Source organism: Gopherus evgoodei, unplaced genomic scaffold, assembly GCF_007399415.2.
Source record: "Gopherus evgoodei ecotype Sinaloan lineage unplaced genomic scaffold, rGopEvg1_v1.p scaffold_33_arrow_ctg1, whole genome shotgun sequence".
In the NCBI taxonomy this organism is placed as follows: Eukaryota; Metazoa; Chordata; order Testudines; family Testudinidae; genus Gopherus; species Gopherus evgoodei.
Genome location: NW_022060005.1, coordinates 901087 through 923345, shown reverse-complemented (window position 1 = coordinate 923345; position 22259 = coordinate 901087). Strand labels below are relative to the sequence as shown.

At 44.9% G+C, this 22259-nt stretch overlaps 1 protein-coding gene across 1 annotated transcript; it reads right to left on the bottom strand.

Moving 5' to 3' along the window:
• Window positions 1-13684: 13684 nt before the first annotated feature.
• On the bottom strand, window positions 13685-14494 carry LOC115641078 (olfactory receptor 14A16-like). The gene has a single exon (XM_030544189.1). It carries the CDS (start codon window positions 14492-14494, stop codon window positions 13685-13687), a length of 810 nt encoding a protein of 269 aa, XP_030400049.1.
• Window positions 14495-22259: the final 7765 nt, after the last annotated feature.

Here is a 22259-nt window from a genome sequence, read left to right as displayed (position 1 = left end):
CAGAGTAAAGCTGAAGTCATTGGAATTATTTTGGCTTCATCCCCAAGATCAGAATTTCATCAACTGTAAGTTTTGCCTGATTAAAGACAGAGTAAAAGCTGTCCATCCCATTGTACCATTTTTGCAGTGGTGTTACCTCACTGAAATCAGTGGAATTACGGTGGCATAAATCTGGTATAATGGAGAGGACAATATAGCTCAAGGACTGGTCATTTTTTCTTGTTCATGTACAACATTTGAATGAGAATTATGCACAATGCAGACAACAGCTTTAACCTATTCTGAAAACTATATTAATAGTTTATTGTTATGGTCTTGTCCATTGCTACCTCTGTAAGTAGTCTTAGAAGGATTAGATTTTTATTAGTAAATAGTGGCAAATGTTGATTTCACCGTGCACACACAAACCAATGTAAAAAATATTTCCTTCAACAATCAACATTTCCAGTCAGACAAAGTTAAGAAAAATGCTGCTTGAGAACTTACTAGTGTTTGATTTAAGGATATTGACTTTGTATATTTTGACGTGATGTTGAAACGTTGTGCTTTCACAGTTTCAAATTTAACTTTTTGAATCTTAACAAGTACCCTCATTAAATAACTATTGTCTCACGCTTCCATAATTTCCTGCAACTGTGAACATTTAAACTAATAAAAATAAAAAATGTTTAATTATAAACATCAATATTATCAGTCAAATGTATAGGTACAAAAATTGAATACTGCCAAGCCAATGTATAAGATATTATTGTCTATAGTCAGGAGTCCCATTTGCATTTTATTTTGAAAAGTAGTATCTAAAGTCTTTTTTTTTTTAAGGAATAAATATCAGGCTGAGTTCAGAAGGTGCTTAAACACAAACCCACCTTTACACTTTTGAAGTAATGCACCTTCTTGCCTTCTCCCAATTTGCCCCCATTGCCTGGGAAGAGCCACAAGTAAACATCCACAAAGTCACCTCTTTCAAACCCCTTTTTAAAACTTCCCTTTGCCATGATACCTACAAAATACTCAACCACAGTCAGGGAGCAGGTGTGCCGGAAAACTGCCCATCATGCTGATGAGCATTGTCTCATTGCTTCCTTGTCCTGCCCTGTCTGTCTGTCTGTCTGTCTCCACCTGATGTCTAGTACCTTTTAATTAGACTCTAAGCTGTTTGAAGCAGTGACCATTGGTTTGTTTTGTGTTTGTATAGAACTTGGTGCAATAGGTTCCTGATCCATAACTGGTGTTACCAATATTAATAATAATCCCATTTAAATTAATATTTTGCTGCATCAGAGCCTAAATGGAACAAATTCATCCCGATGTTTAACCAGCGTAGCTAAAAACAGACACTGGGATGAATTTAGTACCAAATATTAAAAATAATAAGGTATAATACACACAGAGCAGAAAAGAGATAAAGAACTAATTACACAGAGTTCAAGTCAGAGACACCACTCACTCGCATTCAGTTAAAACTAGAGAACCTCCATTGACTTCAATGGACTTACTCTACAGTTATTCAGTGGTATAAATTAGACAAGAACTTGGCACAGAGAGACAGAGTGAAATTCAACTTCCTTAGCTGGCAGAAGTTTAAAGTATCAATTACATTGCAATAAGCCCTAAAACAGGGACTTTCAAAAATGAGCTGAAGGGAATAAGGGCTTGCTTAGGCCCGGGCTACACTGATGTGGGGGTTCGAACTAAGATACACAACTTCAGCTACGCTATTCACGTAGTTGAAGTTGAAGTATCTTAGTTTGACTTACCTGGCCATCCTCACAGCGGCGAGTTGACCATGGTGGCTCCCCCATTGACTCCGCTTACTCCTCTTGTGGAGCTGGAGTTCCGGAGTCGAAGCGGAGCGTGTTTGGGGATCGATTTATTGCATCTAGATGAGACGTGATAAATCGATCCCTGCCACATCGAACACTTCTTGCTGATCTGGTGGGTAGTATAAATGTACCCTTAGGCCTGGTCTACACTACAATTTTAGGTTGAATTTAGCAGCATTACCTCGATTTAAACCTGGACCCGTCCACACAATGAAGCCCTTTTTTTCGACTTAAATGGCTCTTTAAACTGATTTCTTTGCTCCACCTTCAACGAGGGGTTTAGCACTGAAATCAGCTTTGCCGGGTTGAGTTTGGAGTAGTGTGGATGCAATTCAACGGTATTGGCCTCTGGGAGCTATCCCAGAGTACTCCAGTGTGAACACTCTGGACAGTGCTCTCAACTCAGATGCACTGGCCAGGTAGACAGGGAAAGGCCTGTGAACTTTTGAATCTCATTTCCTGTTCAGGCAGCTTGTCAAGGTGCAGTTGAGTTCAGATCTCATCAGCACAGGAAACCAAGATGGAGTCCCAGGATTGCAAAAGAGCTCCATCATGGACAGAATGGGAGATACGGGATCTGCTTGCCATATGGGGAGATGAATCCGTGCTATCTGAACTCTGTTGCAGTAAACAAAATGCCAAAACATTAGAAAAAGTCTTAAAGGGCATGAAGAACAGAGGCCATAACAGGGACACATGATAGTGCCACGTGAAAATTAAGGAGCTAAGGCAAGCCTACCACAAATACTCAAGCTGGCCTGTTCTGACCTCTACCTTGGTGAAAATGTGATTATTTCCTTTAACATATTCTTAGGTTTAAGCTGCTTTGGTTTTATAATTGTGTCATATGTTCAGATCTTCAAAACAGTGCTGAGAATTCCCTCTGAGGACAGTCAGCATAAAACCCTCTCCACCTGCCTTGCTCACTTCATTGTGGTCTCCTTGTTATTTTGCACCACTCTTTTTGCTTACGTGAAGCCCAGCTCCCTCTCTCCATCAGGTCTGGATCTTGTGGTGGGTATGCTTTATTCCGTGGTGCCTCCTCTGATGAATCTGATCATCTACAGCATGAGGAACAAGGAGATCAAAGGTACCTTGAAGAAACTAACTGGATGGAGGTTATTCACCAGAAGTAAAATTTCCAGATTTCTCCCATGACCATGGTTTCATTCTGTGTTTCCTTACAGATATAATCAAATTATGACATTATTGTCTCCATGGGAAGGTGATGTGCAATCTTTTCTATACAAAATATTGTGTTTACGGTGGTAATAATCCAGACTAAATTCACGGAAGTGAGTAGAGTTACTCTAGGTTTACACGAGTGTAAATCAGACAAGAATTGATTGCTCAATCTAGCTATGGATGGGAAAAAAATACAAAATCCGTTGTTAACAGAGTTAAGGTTTCCCAGTGATAGTTCAGACCCTTCAAGAATATTGTGTTGTACAGCAAAATTTAAACTTTGGACAGCCAAGAAATAGAGAGTTAATATTCACGCTCATACAGCCTTAACTCTGCCCCCAGGAGATGACAATAGCCCCATGGAATTCTCTGCATTAAACTCCAGTTGCATTCATTGTGTTATCTGTAGCTGACTTGAATGGTGGAGGGAGAAGAGTGGTATGTTTGTGATATGAGAAGCTTTGGGGATTAGTTGATGAGCACCACAGAGCTGTGTTTGTAATAAAGGGAGATCTGGTGTCACCCCTGCACCCCATATGTGACCAAAGGGAAGAGGTGCATTTGTCCCTTAAGGGTCCTGTCTGCATCATTTCAATACAGAATTGTGTAGGTCATGTCAGTAGCAGGGCCCTGAGGTCATCTTTTCAGTGGTGAGGAGGGATATGAAAGCAGACTGTGGATTTAATGAGGGGTACAGGAAGCAGAGTTTAGGTGGTCTCCTGTGTGCACGTGTGAAGGGGCTGTAAAAGGGGATGTAGTTAAATTGTACCAATCTGACATTCTGTGGGGGGAGTAGGCCCAGTGTTCAAGCATAGGGCAAGCACAGGTAGCGCCTGTCCATCGCAGTGATGAGGCAGAGCGGGAGTGTGGGTGTTAGGGGCATTGTGGGGCATTGCCCAAATGGGGCAGAGTTAAGGTTATGTGGGCATTTACTTTATATTACCTTAATTCTATATGTCCAGGTTTTCAGAAGCTTGAGCTTTGCCCAACTGGATCTTCTGGATGGGCACGAGCTGTCACTGGGAGACTTTAACTCTGTTTAAATGAAGTTTTTGGCTATTTAATTTCCTAGCTGTTTGAAGAGAAAGAAAAATGTTGGTAGAAGTAAGTGGTCCTTGTGGCGGCTGTAGATAGCAGTACATATGGATGACGAAAGAAGCAAAAGGATCTTTTCAGAATCACCATGTTTTTCTGGACAGGAGCTGTATTATGTGCCTCTCTGGGAACACCTCACATCCACCTCCAGAACCTCTCCATAAGCGCAGTACAAAGCCGGACACATCTATCTGCCAGTGAAGTGGCCTATTTATCTTAATGAGCTATTCTGAGCTGAGTGAGAACCCCTCGAGGAGATGCAGCAGCCTGAAACAATCGGTTTGAGAGCTGTGAACTGCTCCACTTCTACCAGCACCCAGTGCCAGCGGGGTCTTCACAGTGTTGTTGGTGCACGCTCCACATGTGCCTCTTCTCAACTTCACACCTCGAGGCGTGGCGCTTCTCTAGACCAGGCACACATGTTCCCAAGATTATATGAGGGGAGCAGGGAGTGTTGGACCCCCATATCTGGGAACCCCCAGATATTGGCCCAGACATGGGAGGGTAATATGGGGATGTCAGGTGCTCCTGTCTCCATTTTCCCCATAGCTGCTGTCACTCACCCTCATGTTACCCTCCTCATTTCCTTACTCCAAAACTGTCTCCTGACCCCCAACTCATCTCCTATCCACCTTCTTCATTTATCCTTCTCCCAATAATCACCCCTCTTCTCACTGCCCCCAAAAGTCCTCTCTTCCTTTCCCACCAACTCTTCTGCCCCCAATCATCCCCCCTCCCAGTGAGAATGTGCATGGGTTATGTATTTTCATTTCAAAAGTAGTGTCAGCACCTTCTTAATATTCGGCTGTGCTAAAGTGACAGTTCCCCAAGATTAGAAACCCTTCAACAGAGGCAGATGCCTCCTGTTTTTAGTCACAGATTTCTGCCCAGGGTAAATCAGGAGGAATCCCACTTGAGTCAATGGGGCTGATTCCCCTGTCACTCATCTCAGGGTAAGTCTATGGTGTTATACTGGAGTATGTCTGGATTCAGGGAGAGAAGATTTACACCCTTTGACTCCAAACTCTGCCACATCCTCCACCCCCTGAATGTTCTTACTCTAGTCCCTGAGTGTCTCCTTCCCTCTGCCTCACATAGCCCAGACCACCAAACAATCCTCCTAGCCCTTAATCTCCTCCATCCCCTCTTACAACCCTCCAACTCACAGACGCTCTCAGTCCCTGTTCTTTAAGATTACCCCTCCCATGGCCAGAATCAATTCTTCACCCAGAATTCATGACTCAGCTTCCTCAGAGATCACAGCTGAACCCCTCTGCCCACCAGTCCCCTCCTCTGCTCAGACCCACTCCCCTCACATGACCCCAGCCCCAGGGAACAGCCCCCCATCCCTACTTCCTTCTGTCCCGCCTCCAAACACCAGACATTCTCTCCTGCTTCTCTCCATTGGCCAGCTTTGGCCACCACTTCCTTCCCTCACCACTGTCCTCCTTCCTCTGCCTGGCCCTCTCTAGACCTGCAGGGGGGTGGGGCGTTCAGTCCCTCATCCCATTTATTCCATCACCTCTCAGCCAAGCCTGCCTAAGGAGGGGAGCAGGGAGCGCTCATCTGCAGGGTAGATCCCTGTCTGCTAGGAACTGCAGAGACCCAGCAACTCAGGACATCCAGCGAAGGGACACGACAGCGGCTGATGGATTATACAGTTATGGGGGCATGAGAGAGAGGGATAACCAAACAATCCTGGCAGTGGGTGCATAGATAGATAGATAGATAGATAGATAGATAGATAGATAGATAGATAGATAGATATGACCGATGATTCCTAACACTGGAGGCTCAAATGCATCACAAGCTGGGAAAAATTCCACAAAGACCAATAAGTTTACCATTTCAATTAAATATGTCAAAGCATTAATATACAGGGCTAATTTAAGAACATAAATTTGAATTATGTTTGGAATGCCTTAAGATTTTTGCTATCAAGTCAATCAACCATCTAGAGCCTCTCAGAGTTTTTTTTTTAATTAAAAAAAAAACTGGGTTTTTCATAGACGCCTCAAAATCTCCAATTTTTCATGTTTTGGAAAGTGAGAAACAAACATTTTTTGCAGCAAAACTAATTTTTTTCTGCCTAGATCCACTCAAAAAAATGAGTTTTCAGTTTTCCTATGTGTATATATAGAAAGTCTCAGTTATCCTCAAATATATTTCACGGATACTTATATAAAATATAATATGAAGTATCCGTGAAATATATTTGAGGATACCTGAGACATTCTATGAAAATTTGATTAATTGAAAACACAATTTTCCTTTTAAAACAATGTAAGTAGAAAATTTCATATTGCGCATAATTGGAAACTGAGCTTTAAGAAAGCCTGGGGAATGCAAATACTGTCCAATAACACGATAATTTCAAAGCCATACATTCTATTTCATCTCTTTTTATTTGCAGCCATTGGTTCATACTGTTAGTTATGCCTAGGGCTCCAGTGAGGCCTATACTGACTGCAGCCGAACCCTGGCCATTGCCTTTGTCCCTCCCTTCACAGCCATCACATGATGTATTGAGGAAGAAAATGTCCAACCAAATCACCGTGACCAAGTTCCTTCTCTTGGGATTCTCTGACATTCGGGAGCTGCAGATTTTGCATTTCATGGTGTTTCTAGGGATTTACCTGGTAGCCCTGACTGGGAATCTTCTCATCATCAAAGCCATAGCCCTCGACCTCCATCTTCACACCCCCATGTATTTCTTCCTGATGAATCTGCCCATCTTAGACCTTGGCTGCATCTCCATTGTCGACCCCAAGTCCATGGCCAATTCCCTCATGAGCACCAAGGTCATTTCATATGATGGATGCATCATCCAAGTCTTTTTCTTCCTTTTCTTCACTACAGCTGAGCCTCTGTTACTAATGATCGTAGCATACGACTGGTACATTGCCATCTGCCAACCACTGCACTACTAGTCAATGATAAACAGGAGAGCTTGTGTCCAAATGGCAGCCAGTATCTGGATCAATGGTGTTCTCAATTCTGCACTGCACACTGGGAACACGTTTGCAATAATCTTTTGTGGAGACAATGAGATGGAGCAGTTCTTTTGTGAAACTCTCCAGCTCCTCAAGCTTGCCTCCTATGACTCATATCTCAGAGAAATTGGGGCTATTGCCTTTAGTATATACTTTGCCTTAAACTGCTTTTTTTAATATATATATAAAATTCTATCTTATATACTGATCCTCAAAACAGTGCTGAGAATTCTCTTTGAGCAGGGCCGGCATCAAGTCTTCTCCACCTGCATCCTTGACCTCATTGTGGTCTCCGTGTTTCTTTGCACTGCTAGTTTTACCTATATTAAACCCACCTTCAGCTCAGTCTCAGCTCTGAATCTCATTGTGGCTGTTTTGTATTCTGTGGTGCCTCCCATGATGAATCCGATCATTTATAGCATGAGGAACAAGGATATCAAAGCTGCCTTATGGAAAATGATTGGGTCAAGGCAATTCTCCAAAAAAATAAAATGGCCATCTTACTCCTATGACCATCTTCTCATTCTGTGTTTCTTTATAAATATAATCAACTTTTGACATTATTGTCTCCATGAGAACATAACGTGCAATCCGTTTATGCACACTGAGGTATTTACACTGGTGTAAATATCTAGAAAAACTGCACTCAGGTCAATGGAGTTACTCTAAATTTACACCAATATAAATATCCTGTGTTCACACAGTGGCCAATGTCAGACGCTTCAAAGAGAATGAACAGAACAGGACAATAATTGAGTGACCCATCCTGTGTTGTCTAATTCCAGCATCTGGCATCCGGAGGCTTAGGGACACCCAGAGCACAGAGTTGCATCCCTGACCCTCATGGTTAATAGCCATTGATGGATCTATCCTCCATGAATTTATCATGTCTCGCTATCCATCCATCCCCATACATACCCCTCCATCTATTGATCAATTGATCAGTCTGAGAATTTTGTACTGCCACCCATCACCATGGTATCAGAGCACTTTCCACATAAAAACAGTTACCATATCAAAGTCACACCTGGGGTCTCTGGCTCTTCTTCTTTTTTCAGAGTAGGGAGTAAAAATTTTGCCTCTGCTGCAGCCACGAGGCCAGAGGAGCTCTCTGCTCCCACTACTGACCCAGGGCTGGAAGAGCTGTCAGCCTCCGCCATGGCCAGGGGGCTCAAGGTGTCAGGTGTTGCCCCCAGCAGCAGGGCTCTTTTGCTATAATGGACCAGTGGCTTTAACGAACAAATGGCTTGGATCCCCAGGGGTTGGTTATAGCGAAGATGTACTGTATATTGTTGGTTGGTTGATTTGTTTCTTTGTTCCAGATGTTTCTGGTGAGTGGGGGTTTGGGAGGGCGAGGTATGTTTGATTGGAGGGGAGTATCCATTTGATGTCAAGTATCGGGTACTACCAGATAAGGCCCTAGATGGAGCACACGCCTATCTCCCACTGGTTTGTGGTTCACTAACAGACACAGGGACCTCCCTACCTGGACTTAGGCATCTCTCTGTAAGCTAGCACACACTCCTCTCCTCAGCATCTCCCATCGGCTAGCTCAGGCGCCTCCTCTCCTAGTGTGCTGGATTTTGTGACTCCCATTCTTAAGTGTCTGTCTCTCTCTATCTGTTGTATAGGGAGCCTGGGGGCCTGACTCAGGCTGTGTGACCTTATTGTTGTCCCAGTTATTTTCTAGGTGCCTAAAAGTTAGGTGTTGCTGCACTGTGGGTCACCACGCCTGGTTCTCTTTATAGATCCAGGCCCCAGGGGATATTTAGGCATTTAGTGAGTTTTTCAAAAGCAATTAGGCATCTAACTCCCATTGAAATCAATACGTTTTGGACACCTATATCCTTTAGAAAAATCTACCATGCACCTAAACACTTTTGAAAACCAGGCCTTAGGTCATGAAGTGCAGGTGTCTATAATGGGCAATGAAACCCTGGTATGCAGCTATGGGACCACTGACTCATGATCTTCGATATCCACCAGAGATCCTAGAATCACAGAAATGCCGGGCTGGGAGGGACTGGAAGTCTCTTGTTAGTTTGGTCATTAATTGAGAGCCCTGGAGAACTAAATCCTTCTGTGTATTTATAAAGCAAGTGCACTTCTCCAGGCAGTGTATCTGACATGCAGACATGTGGACTCACCCCTGCGGCGCCTCCTGCTGGTGAGACTTGGGAATTAGCTCAGTTCCAGCTCCGGAGCGCCCTCTGCAGGCTGGTGATCTGCCTGTCCTCTGGCTCCCGAGTCCCTCCCTGTTGCCCTTTTACCTGGGGTGCTGCACCTGGCAGTAACCCCTCAGTCTTAGGGTCTCCCCTCCTCAGGGAACCCCCACCCACCATTCCCACCTTGCCTCAGAACACGGCTACTGCCAGTCATTGTCTAGCCCCCACACCCTGGGACAGACTGCAGTATCAGCCACTCGTGGCTGGCAAGCTTGGATTTGGACCTGCTGCCTTGGCCTTCCCCTGGGCTTCCCCCTGCACCTCCCAGTACCTTTTGGCCCAATGCTAGGCTGCAGCCTGGGTCTTTCCAGGCTGGAGCTCCCCAGCTCCTCTGCCTTCCCCAGCCCTGCTTCACTCAGGTACTTTGTGTCTAGTCCCCTGCAGCCAGGCCCTTCTCCCTCTACACACAGAGGGAGACTGCCTGGGCTCCTGGATCACAGCCTTTTTATGCAGGCCAATTGTGGCCTCATTGGGGCATGGCCCAGCTGCAGTCACTTCCCAGTCAGTCCAACTTAGTAGCTCCCAGCCACAACCTTCCCTCAGGGCTGTTTTAAGCCTTTCAGGGCTGGAGTAGGATAAGGTCCCTGCTACAGACACCTAACCTGAAGACATTATGTCTAGGGAAGAGACAGGAGGTTGGTCTAAGATCAGAGTTGTAATTTTCTAAGAGGCCTAAGGAGTCAAGTTCCCAAGGACTCCTTTAACTCCCTTAGGCCCTACTCCAGAAGGGAGCCACAATGTTCACTGTTGCACAATATACCCACCACCAGTGCCTCTGGGGAAGAATGCAGCAGATCCAGTTTGTTAGAACTTATTCCTGGTAGAGGAGATTTCTAGGAAGCTGCGCAGAAGCTGTTTGGGAGTGGTGGGCATGGTGTGTAGCTGGCTATCCATTTGGTTTTAAGCTGGATAAAGCCCTTTTTGTGTGGTTTGTCCCCTGTCTGGTACTGAGAGAAAAGCAGACGTGGTTTTGTCCAGTATCACGGATGAGGGACACATGCAAGGTCACACTGGCAGGAAGGGCCATGAGGTAGGGGCGGGGCCACAGTTCTTCCAGAAGTATCAGAATGTCAGGTGTGATGTTGCTTTCTAGAAAAAATAAACCCTATAATGCTTTATAGAAATATGCTTTTAAGTGTGAAGTGTAAATATGACAGGACTGGAATATGTTTTATGATAGATATACCATGTAACATATCTTTGCAAATGTTATTATCTGTTGGATATATTCATCTTATTTACATGAGTGTATCATTTTGTATTCGAACTTGTGAATATTGGCTATGTACTTGTCTGATTCTAAGTAGCCTCAGTGAAGCAGCTGGTCAGCTTCTTGAGAAAAGACTATTCTCAGTAAGTGCCCAGTCAAGAAACACTTAAGCTAACAATGAACTCTGAGAGACACCAATCCACTGCTGAGATTTCCTGGGAATGTGACATTGTCCGGTAAGGTTCTGAGTCACGCATGGTCATGTGACTTGCCCATGTGAATCCAAAACTTCATCTTGCTGCTGTACCCTGCATAGGAGAGGAGAAGGGGTTTCCACCCACAAGAGAAATTCCATTTAAGCTCCTGGAAACCCCTCCATTCTGTCTTCATCTGGCTCAAGAGATAGCCTCTTCACCCCCATAGGGTACCTGAAAGAAACTCGAACAGTGGATAGTAACCACAAGGGTGTTAGTAATTTCTGGACCCAGACTAGAAGGAGGCTAGTCTGTAAAAGAAGCTTGCTGGAACATCTCTGAGGGTGAGATTTCATCTGGAATCACTTTCTTACTGTATTAGGCTTAGACTTGCGTGTTTTGTTTATTTTGCTTGGTAATTCACTTTGTTCTATCTGTTATTACTTGGAACCACTTAAATCCTACTTTTTGTTTTTAATCAAATCACTTTTGACTTATTAATTAACCTAGAGTATGTATTAATACCCGAGGGAAGGGGCAAACAGATGTGCATATGTCTCTATCAGTGTTATAAAGGGTGAACAATTTATGAGTTTATCCTTTATAAACTTTGTACAGGGTAAAATGGATTTATTTGGGGTTTAGACCCCACTTGGAGTTGGGTATCTGAGTATTGGAGACAGGAACACTTCTTAAGCTGTTTTCAGTTAAGCCTGCAGCTTTCAGTGGATGTGATTCAGACCTGGGTCTGTGTTTGTAGCAGTCAAGTATGTCTGGCTCAACCCAGGCAAGTCACTGAAGTCCCATGCTGGAAGGGAGGACAGGCTCAGAATACCCCAGGCACGATAGGTGGCAGTTCCCAGGGGGGTTTCTGTGATCCAACCCATCAGATCTGGTATTCTGGGATTGCGTCAGTGGCCAATGTAGTTGAGGAAAGAGCTTGGAAACATTTTGCTAAGCCTTTGGCAGATTGTTTAAGTCAGCTAAAGACATACTAGCAGCTGTCATGAAGAGGCTGAGGAAACCATTTCCCATTGACAAGTTACTTTGACCAGCTCTATCAATCTGAGCTGAGAGCAACACACACACCCCTGCCCATGCCATGCATCTTTGGTCTCCAGTGTGCAGAGGGACTAGAAATGGGCATGTATGAGATGATCCATGAATAAACCTCCCCCTCCTTTCACTAAGGAGACCCTCCCCTTTTAGGTCTCACTCCCACTGCTGTTGTGCAGTTGATTGGTAGGCAACATCAGCATCTGATTAGTGCAGGAAGAAGGTCCCCTGAAGTTCTCAAGCCACTTCCGTCTATGTGAGAGTCACCATCTAATCTAGTCTGGCACCCAGGGGACTCAACCAGAGACATCTAGGACCCAAAGTACGAGCTTCTACAGCTTGAGCTGAACAGCCAGGCTGCCTGACAGCCATGGGAAAAGCCCCCTATCCTGTAGGGGGGCATAGAGAGGCCTCATAACACGCACTGCCCATGGGTTGGGTTTACACAATGACACTGCGTGGCTGCAGAGGTCAAGGGCTTCATCTGAGCTAGAGTCACCTCCCCCAGCCAGCAGGACAGGGCATCACAGACAGTTGTACTAATACATCTCCATCAGCTCTACTGGAGACTAGACAGTTCTGTGCCATTGGCAGAGAATAGGAGAGACCTAGGGCACCAGTGCCCAAGGCCCCCTTAATGGCAGGGAAATGATTTAGATACACCCAGAAAATCCTGGCAAATAACCAGCATCACATGCTGCCGAGGAAAGTGAACACTTTACACCACCACCCCTATGGTCCCTGCCAATTTGACCAAGGAGGAAATTCCTTCCTGGTGTCCACATGGTGATCAGTTAGACCCTGAGCATGTGGGTAAGAACCAGCCAGGCAAGAATCCGAGAAAGAGAGAATGGCTCAGTGTCAGGTCAGAGCCTTGGCACATCCCACCCAATGTCCCATTTCCAACCAGGGCTGCCCAATGCTTCAGAGATTTAAAAAAAAACCTCCTGGAATACACGGTCAGGGACAGGAATCCCTTCCTGACCCCTGACAGTGGCCAGATGAATCCCTGAAGCATGAGCTTTTAGGAACATAAGACATGCCCTTCAAGTAATCCCCAATGTTGCTGAATTCTGCCCCCCAAAATCACAAGCAGCCCCGTCATACAATCCCACTCAGACATCTGTTCAGTTTCTCTTAAAACAAATTTTGTGATTTGCCCCTCACAACTCCCATTGGGAGGCTGCTCCAGAACCTCACCCCACTGGTGGTTAGAAACCTTCCTGTAATTTCTAGCCAGTCTCTCCATCTCTCACACGCCTGAATGTACACATGAGCCAGACTGACATAGGCTGGCTTCTTGTCCGCCTCTCATTAGTTAGGCCATGAATGGTGCTTTATAAGACAATGGGCCCACTCCCCAGATAGTGGCAATGGATATACAGCTCCTTTGGAGGCCATAGGTCAGATGCCGCAAATTGTTTTAGCGCCCCCAGAGTCAATGGAACTACACTGATGTGTTGAAGATCTACCTGAAATGTCTTCTCTCACCTACCCCAGTCTTACATCAGTCTGACTCCTTTGGTTCCAACGAAGCCACTCCTGATTTATACACACAAGCAAGACAACACCCATCATTGTTTTCACTGGCCATGGAACGGGTGCAAGTGACCAAATAGTGTAACAGGCATTGTTTTGGCACAGAATGAAAGTCTGATTCCTCTCTTGCACAAAATTTACACCCATTTATACCACAACTGCCCCAGATTTTCTACTGGTGTAAATCACTCCAGTGGCAATGGCAAGAGCGGAGTAAATCTGGATTTGCATTGGTGCAATTGAGGTCAAAATCAGACCTGGTTGTGTGCAAGCTGTGTGGTCATGGAAATAACTGAAATTAGTGAACAGATACTACATAAGCAAACTTTAATTAGAGAAAGACAGAAAACTAATTCTTGATGAATTATTTATAGCCAGTCAGTCTCCTCAGGGCAGCTTTGATCTCTTTGTTCCTCATGCTATAGATGATTGCATTCATGATTGGTGGCAATACGGAATAGATAATTGCCACCACAAGACCCAGAGTAGATGGGGAGCTGGAGGTGGGTTTCAGGTAGGCAAAGGCCCCAGTGAAAACAAACAAGGAGACCACAGTGAGGTGAGGAAGGCAGGTAGATAGGGCTTTATGCTGGCCCTGCTCACAGGGGATCTTGAGAACTGATTTGAAGATCTGAACATACAACAAAATGATAAAAACAAAGCAGTCTAAGACTAAACACACACTAAATGCAAGAACCCCAGTTTCACTCAGATATGAGACAGAACAGGTGAGCTTCAGCAGCTGGGAGATTTCACAGAAGAACTGATCCACCATGTTGCCTCCACAGAAGGTCAATGCAAATGTGTTCCCAGTGTGTAGCCCAGAGTAGAGAATCCCACTGATCCAGGCACCAGCTACCATTTGGACACAAGCTCTGCTGTTCATTATTGTCTCATAGTGCAGTGGTTGGCAGATGGTGACATATCGGTTATACACCATCACGGTGAGAATGGAAAAATCCACTCCCACCAAGAAGAGGAGGAATAAGACTCGGGCAACACATCCAGAATAGGAAATGGACCTGATGTTCATGAGGGAGTTGGTCATGGATTTGGGGACAATGACAGAGATAGAGCCAAGGTCTAAGACGGACAGATTAATCAGGAAGAAGTACATTGGGGCTTGAAGGTGATGGTCGAAGGCTATGGCCATGAAGATAAGAAGATTCCCCATCAGGGCTGCAAGGTAAATCACTAGAAACACCACAAAGTGCAAAATCTGCAGCTCCTGAACTTCAGAAAATCCCAGGAGAAGGAACTCGGTCATGGTGGTTCGGTTTGACATTTTCTTTCTCAGGACATTGTGTGATGTCTGCGGAGGGAGGGAAAAGAGCAAGGGCCAGCATTAGATCAGTAAAATAACTCTCCTTTCTAAAAAACACCTTAATTTCATTGAGTCAGACCTTTAGCGTATGAAGATTGGTGTAATATGGGAATGAGGATGGGGGAAACAGCCCCACTGACTTTAATGGAGTTACTCCTGTTTTACACTGGGGTGAGACAAAGTAGAATCAGCTCAATGGATTCTAGTGGAGTTACTCCTGATTTACACCAGGGTGATGGAGAGGAGAAATAGGAACTATTGCTTTTGAGGTATTTGTATACCTCTGTCTGCCAGATGTGCGTGATCTCTGGATAACAGGTTATAAATGTTACTATCCTCAGTTTACTGAGGGGAACTGGGGGTCTCGCTATCCCAATTCTGTTGTCAGAGCACTGCTGCGAATGTGGGGTAATTTCACTGCATACCATGGAATTATCACCCATTTAAACTGCTCTAATGGGAGCACTATCTCACATGGAGAAGACCAAACCCAGCCAGAATTGTGCAGTAAACTCAAGTCAGGAATACAGCTCAGGAGTTCCGATGCTACGTCCCCCATTTTAGCCTGATTTCCATCCTTGCTGCGGGAGACACACCTTCTGGTTCCCCTCCTGATACTCTTACCACTCTACTCAACACCCTCCCAGAGCTTGGAGGAGAACCCAGGAGTCCTGACTCCCAGTTTGCCCCCTGGTATAACCCACTAAATGCAACAAGCCTCCTGGAGATGGAAATACAGACCAGGAGTTCTCACTCTACCCACTGGACTCATCTCCCTCCCAGAACTGGGAACACAAGTGAGGTATGATGACTCCCAGTTCCCTCCACAAACCACTACATCAGACTGTCTCTTACCATCTTTCCCAGTGACTTTCCACTGCCATCAGGAATGACTGCTGCGATTAACAATGGAGAGTCATTGGGCTAGCAAATGTGCATGAGAGTGATTCTCCAGTGTGGTACTTGGGGCACTCACTTGCGGTCTGGAAGAGCCAAGTTCAAGACCCTGCTCCAATGACTATTTCATTATTCATAGAAAATGGAGCAACTACAACGGGAGAAGAGTGACAAGATGTTCCAATTTTATAGGGATAGTCCCAATTATTGGGTCTTTTTCTTATATAGGCTCCTATTACCTCCAACCCTCTGTCCTGATTTTTCACACTTTTTGTCTGGTCACCCTGAACAGGAGAGACTGAGACAGCCCATAGCCCAGCGGTGCAGGCACTCTAGTGTAAAGTGGGAATTCAAATCACTTTTTATCATCAGTCAGAGAGAGGAATTGAATCTTAGTTTGTCACAGGCCATCTAAGTGCCCTAACCACTCAGCTTCAAGTTATGAGGGGTGCTTGTCCCACAGTACTTCTGAGAGACAGAAATAGAACCCCCTCATTCTGACTCCTCTCGTCTACTCACTGGACTCAACTTCCTCTCAGAGCCACACATAAAACTCAGGAGTTCTGACTCTCAGTCCTCACTACTCTTACCCATTAGAACTCACTTCCTTTTCCAGGGCTGTGGATAGAACCCAGGAGTCCTGGCTCCTAGTCACCACTATTTTAGTACATTTGACTCAAGTGCCCTTGAAACAATTGAATAGACAGAAATAACCATAAACACAGAAACAGAGAAAGCGCGTGAGAACTAGATACAAACTGAGGGGGGGAGACATGTAACAGCAAACTAACAGCGAGACAGAAGTGAGAAAAACCATAGATACTGAGAGCGAGAGAGAAACACAGAAGTAAGACAAGCTAAGAGATAAATAGAGAAAAACAAACTAACAGAGAGAGTGAAGTACAAATAGATAGACAGCAATAACAACAAGCTAATATATACAGAGAGAAAAGTAACAATGAGCTGATAGTTTTTGTCACAATTTTTGGACAATTTTAATGTAAACTCCTCAATCCATTCTAAAAAAAATAAATATGTGCGTCAATTTGATTAATTCCCCGCATTCTCCACAGAGGAAACTGAGGCACGGATATTCTGCCCTCTCTTTCCTAAGGGAAATGCTTTGGTCTGTCTCAGTTTCCCATGCCCTAATTGAGCTAAGAGTGAAACTCTGGAAAAAACATCTATCACTTACAATTTCATCCTTAAAGTGCCACTGTGTAACTCCCAAATATATTTAATTGCAAGAGCAAATTTATGGTGCTGGTCTGTGCAGAATCTTCCCAGACTGAGATGTCTTTTCTCCTCCAGCTAGATACAGCAATTGGTTACTCCTCTCTCTCTAGCCCCATACACACTGCTCTATCCGCCAAACTTTCTATCTAATGCCCCATCCCTGTATTATGAGAGGCTGTTCCCCCACCGCACGGAGGCTGAGCTGCTGGAAATAAACTGAGATCTGTGCTGTCTCTGGATGAGCTGTGTGTTCAAAACTTTTGTGCTGCAGGAAGGTGATTTATCCATGTCTGTTTTCTAAGTGCTTGGGGACTCACTCCCTGGCGCCCTCAATAGCCCAGCGGCAACAGTTCATTTCTCTTGCCCTCTACTTCCCTGAAGAGTTTTCAAAAATTAAAATAATCACATTTCCAACGAGGCAGCAGGGTCTAGAGGAAAAATTGTGAGGCAAACACTGCGGGACCACAGGACTGTACTCCAGACATCTGGCATCAATTCCTAGCCCTGTTGCTGACCTGTTGTGTTACCTTGGAAAAGTCATTCCCTGGGGCTGTCTTTCCGCTCCTGTCTTTTCTACGGTTTTTGTTTGTTGGTGGTGGGAAGTTGTTGGGGGTTTGGTTTTATGAAAACCTGGCCATGGAAAACTCTTTGGTGTACTTTTTCAGGTTTCGGGGGGAAAGATTTCAATCTTTTCCCAAAACTAGAACATATGTACTATAAACTGGCATTTTTACTAGAGAAGTTTATTGAAAAGCAAATGCTTTTCAGTCTCCAGTTTCATTTATTTGCCCAGCACTCCATCCAAAAGCAATATTATGGGATGTTTCTATGAAAACAAAACCTTGACATTTCCCACTAAAATATAATTTTCATTTTTGGCCAGCTTTAATAATGAGTAATTAAAACTAAATTAAATGCATTTGAGTTGACATGGGTGCAACATTCATTGTAATTTTATTTGACAGCATCTGTTTGTCATAGGAACTTTCTAACTGGGTAAGACGTTTGGACTATCCAGTCCAGTACTCTGTCCCTGATAGTGGCCAGTACCACCTGATTCAGAGGAAAGTCTAAGCTCTGGTCTACACTAGTCTGTTATTTCAGAATTAGCTGAGTTAGTTTGAAAAAAAAAAAGTTTCCATCCACATGACCAAACCGACTTTTTCAATTTAAAAGGCTCTTTAAATCAATTTCTGTACTCCACCTTGACAAGTGGAATAGCACTTAAATCGAGATCACAATCCCAAGTTAAAGGTATTGTTGACACAATTCAATGTTATTGGCCTCCGGGAGCTATCCCAGAATGCTCCCTTGTGACCGCTCTGTACAACACTCTCAACTCCGATGCACTAACCAGGTGAGCAGGAAAAGCCCTGGAAACTTTTGAATTTCATTTCCTGTTTGGTCACCAGCAGCATAGGTGACTGTTAGCACAGTCCACCATCACAGGCGACCATGCAGAGTCAACCATCACAGGAGATCACGCAGTCCCAGATTTGCAAACAAGCTCCAGCAAGGTACGAACGAGAGGTACTGGATCTCATAGCATGTTGGGGAGACGAGTCTGTTTCAGCAGAACTATGTTCCAAAAAAAGGAATGCAAATATGTACGCTAAAGTCTCCAGGGCCATGACGGAAAGAGGCTACACCAGGGACACAAAACAGTGTTGTACAAAAATCAAGGAGCTCAGAAAAGCATATCAAAAAGCCAGGGAGGCAAACGGGTGCTCTGGGTCACAACCCCATGCATTCCACTTCTATCATGAGCTGCATGCAACTACGGGGGGGGTGATGTCAACAATACCCCACCACTGTCCGTGGACACCTGCAAGGGGGGAGTAGCATGTAGTGAGGATGAAGGGTCATTGGAGGAGGAAGAGGAGGAAGAGGAGGAGAACAGTGCGCAGGTTGCAAGTGGGGAATCCATTTCCCCCCCATCCAGGAACTATACTTAACGCTGGAGCCAATAGTCTCCCCTGACTCTCAAGGCCAGCTTCTGGACCATAACCCTGGAGAGGATACTTCTGGTGAGTGAGAGCCTGATCGAAGCCACATGCAGCAAACATGGAAATCAGGATAAAACAGAGGACGGAGCATTGGAAGTCCTGAGCTGTATTCCTGGCTCGAGTTTACTGTTTGCGTATAGTTAAAAGGACTCATCCCTGCTCAAAGCCTCATCGGAGCCATGCAGTGGGTGCAGAGGGAGAGGGGGGTTGGGTGTTGTGTGAAGTGATCATCCCAGAGAGCCCACAGACCCTTCTTTATGGCAAATCCACCAGGCATTGCTTGCTATGGGAAAGGGGTCCCAGCAGTTTGAAAACATTGAAATGAATGTAGAAGAAGCAGAACCCCTGCGTGCCCCTAGACTGCCTGCAAGCTGAATTCTGTTGCCTGGCTGTGTGTGATGGCTTACTCATACCAAAGTGTCCCCTTTGTTCTCTGAAAGTTATATTTTAATATACTACCATCCCTTTCTCTCCTCCCAAAGGTGCAAATGTTTCAACATGGCCCCTATCTACTCCATCCCAGAGGCTGGTCCAGATTAGAAGGCAGAAAAAACGAACTCAAGAAGACATGTTCGCCGAGTTCATGCAGTCCTGCCGCACTGATAGGGCCCAGCTGAATGCTTGGAGGCAAACAATTGCAGAGTCCTATAAAGCATTACAGGAACACGAAGAGAGGGAAGCACACGATGAGATCTGGCAGGTCACTGTGGGTCAAGCTCATGGGGGAGCAAAATAACATGCTCCGCTGTATGATGGATCTAATGCAGGAAAGGCAGCAATACCACAGACTGCCACTGCCCTGTATAACCAGCCTCCCTCCTCCCCAAGTTCCACAGCCTCCTCACCCAGATGCCCAAGAACACGAGGGGGGAGGCTACGGGGACCTACACACTCAACCCCAGAGGATCGCCCAAGTACCAGAAAGCTGGCATATGCAAACTTTTGATTTGGTTTCTGCCTGTGTACGGCTACATGATCCATGACATTAAGGGGTAGGCTAGGTCCCCAAGGATAACTATAGGCATTTCAACATCTCCAACAGTAATTTTCTGGTCTGGAAAATAAGTCCCTTCCTGCATCTGTTCAAACAGACCAGAGAACCTGAAGATGAGAGCATCATGCACCTTTCCCAGCCATCCCACATTAATATTGGTGAAACGTCCCTTGTGATCCACCAGTGCTTGCAGCACCATGGAAAAGTACCCCTTGTGGTTTACTTACTGGCAGCCCCAGTGTGCCCTGGTCAAGATAGGGATCTGTGTTCCGTCTATCACTAGCAGCAGTTAGGGATAGACTCTTGATAGCAGCTGGTCAATGATTGCATTGGCTACTTTTACTGCAGCCCCCACAGTAGATTTGCCCACTCCACACTGATTCCCGACTGACCGGTAGCTTTTGGGTGTTATGAGCTCCGACAATGCTATAGCTGCTCGCTTCTCAACTGTGAGGGCTGCTCTCATTTTGATGTCTTTGCACTCCAAGAAAGTGGCCCTACGCATACGAAAGTTTCACAACCACTAGGAATCATCCCAGACCTGCAACACTATGTGGTCCCACCAGTCTGTGCTTGTTTCCTGGACCCAGAATTGGCGTTCCACTGCATAAACCTGGCCCAACACCACCATGATCTCCCAATCGCCACATGCCGTGCTTCGAGGAATGTCTGTGTCCATGTCCTCATCAGCAGAGTAATTGTGTTGTCGCCACTTCCTCGCCCAGTTTTGCAGGTACTGCACATACCGCTGAATAATGCGCAAGGTATTTACAATGGTCAAAACTGCAGCGGAGATCTGAGCGGGCTCCATGCTTGCCGGGCTATGACACCTGCTAGAGTAATCCTGGAAAAAGACGCAAAATGAGCTATTTGGTTCAAGATGGCTGATAAAAGATGGTAAATGGTTGTCTTGTGTAGCTTTCACAGAGTCGGGAAGCTCATTAGAGCTGCAAGTGTGGGAGAGCAGAGTTTGAGGTGGACGCTGTGCAGCTCTGTTCATGATGGCCAAAAAACAGTGGGGAATTGTTGCTGTCTGTAGCTTCCATGGGAACCCATGACCGACAACATGGAAAAACCGGTGGAAGCTGTGCGACTTTGTTCACAATGGCCGAAAAACAGTGAGGATTTGTTGCCTTCTGTAGCTTCCACAGGAGCTCAGGACAGACAACATGGAAAAAGCGGTGGAAGCTGAGTGGCTCTGTTCATGGTAGCCAAAAAAGGTGGGAAATGCTTAGATGAAAGAGTAGATAGAAAGACGAGAGGACATGCGAGGTGGATTCATAGTACGAGGAGACAGGCAGTGCACCATGCTGCATCATCTGCTGGCAGTATGGCATCTGCCATAGCTTTCACGGAGGGAGGAGCGAGTAACGGCACACACTCAGAAACACCCATGAGAATATTTTTGCCCCATCATGCTTCAGGAGCTTAACCCACAATTTCAATGGACAACAGAGACTGCGAGAACTGTGGGAAAGCTTCCCATAGTGCACCACTCCTACATTTGATAGTAGCCTCGGTATTGTGGACGCACTCCGCCGAATTCATGCACTTTAGTGGGGACACACAACTCCGAATGTATAAAATCATTTCCGAAAATTCAAATAAAATAAGTTGGAATTAATTTTGTACTGTAGACATGTCCTAAGAGGCTCTATAGAGGGCAGTTTTCGAATAACCTGTCCATAGCGGAATCTCATCATCCTCAGCTAGTGAATGGTCTATGGCATGAGGAAAATGATTTTCTACCACTCATAGAGTTTTATTTGCTACAAAGTAACTGCATACCCTCACTATCCAGATAGGCTGCAGTATTCAAAGGAACCTACTGGATTTGTGTGTCTAAATCCTATTGGTGTTCCTCAGGAGACCAGTGCCCAGCTCCATTAATCCCTTTTGAATATTTCACTTAGTTTATTATTAATTACTTATTCTGTAGATTCCGTCACTGACAACTTTCAAATCTAGATTGAATGTTTTTCTGAAGGATCCACTCTATGTATTGTTTTGGGGATGGTTTCTGGGCTGCATTATATAGGAGGTCAGACTAGACAGTCACTTTGGTCTCTGATGGCCTATTAATCTAATTTGAACTCCACCAAAAAAGAGTAAAAAATTTCTCTAAAAACAACACAGAATGGTAGATTTTGAAAAAAAAATTCTAAATTTCTATGAATTATTTAAAGAAAGTTTGAATTGTTTGAAGGGAGTAAGAGGATTCTGATCCTCTGTCCCATTTATTGACCAGATCTATTACAATTAATTCTGGGAGATTTTACCTGAATTAGGCAACACATCAGAGTAACACATCTCTATCTCTCCCTTGGCAATGTAAGCTATTTTTTGTTCATGGTTTGGCCAACCTGATCAATGATGGGATTTTCAAGACTGCCTATAGATATTTGGCCACCAAAATTCCAATTATTTTTTATGGGAATTGGGAATACCAGTCCCCTAGGTGAAAATCTCCTCTCATAGTTTT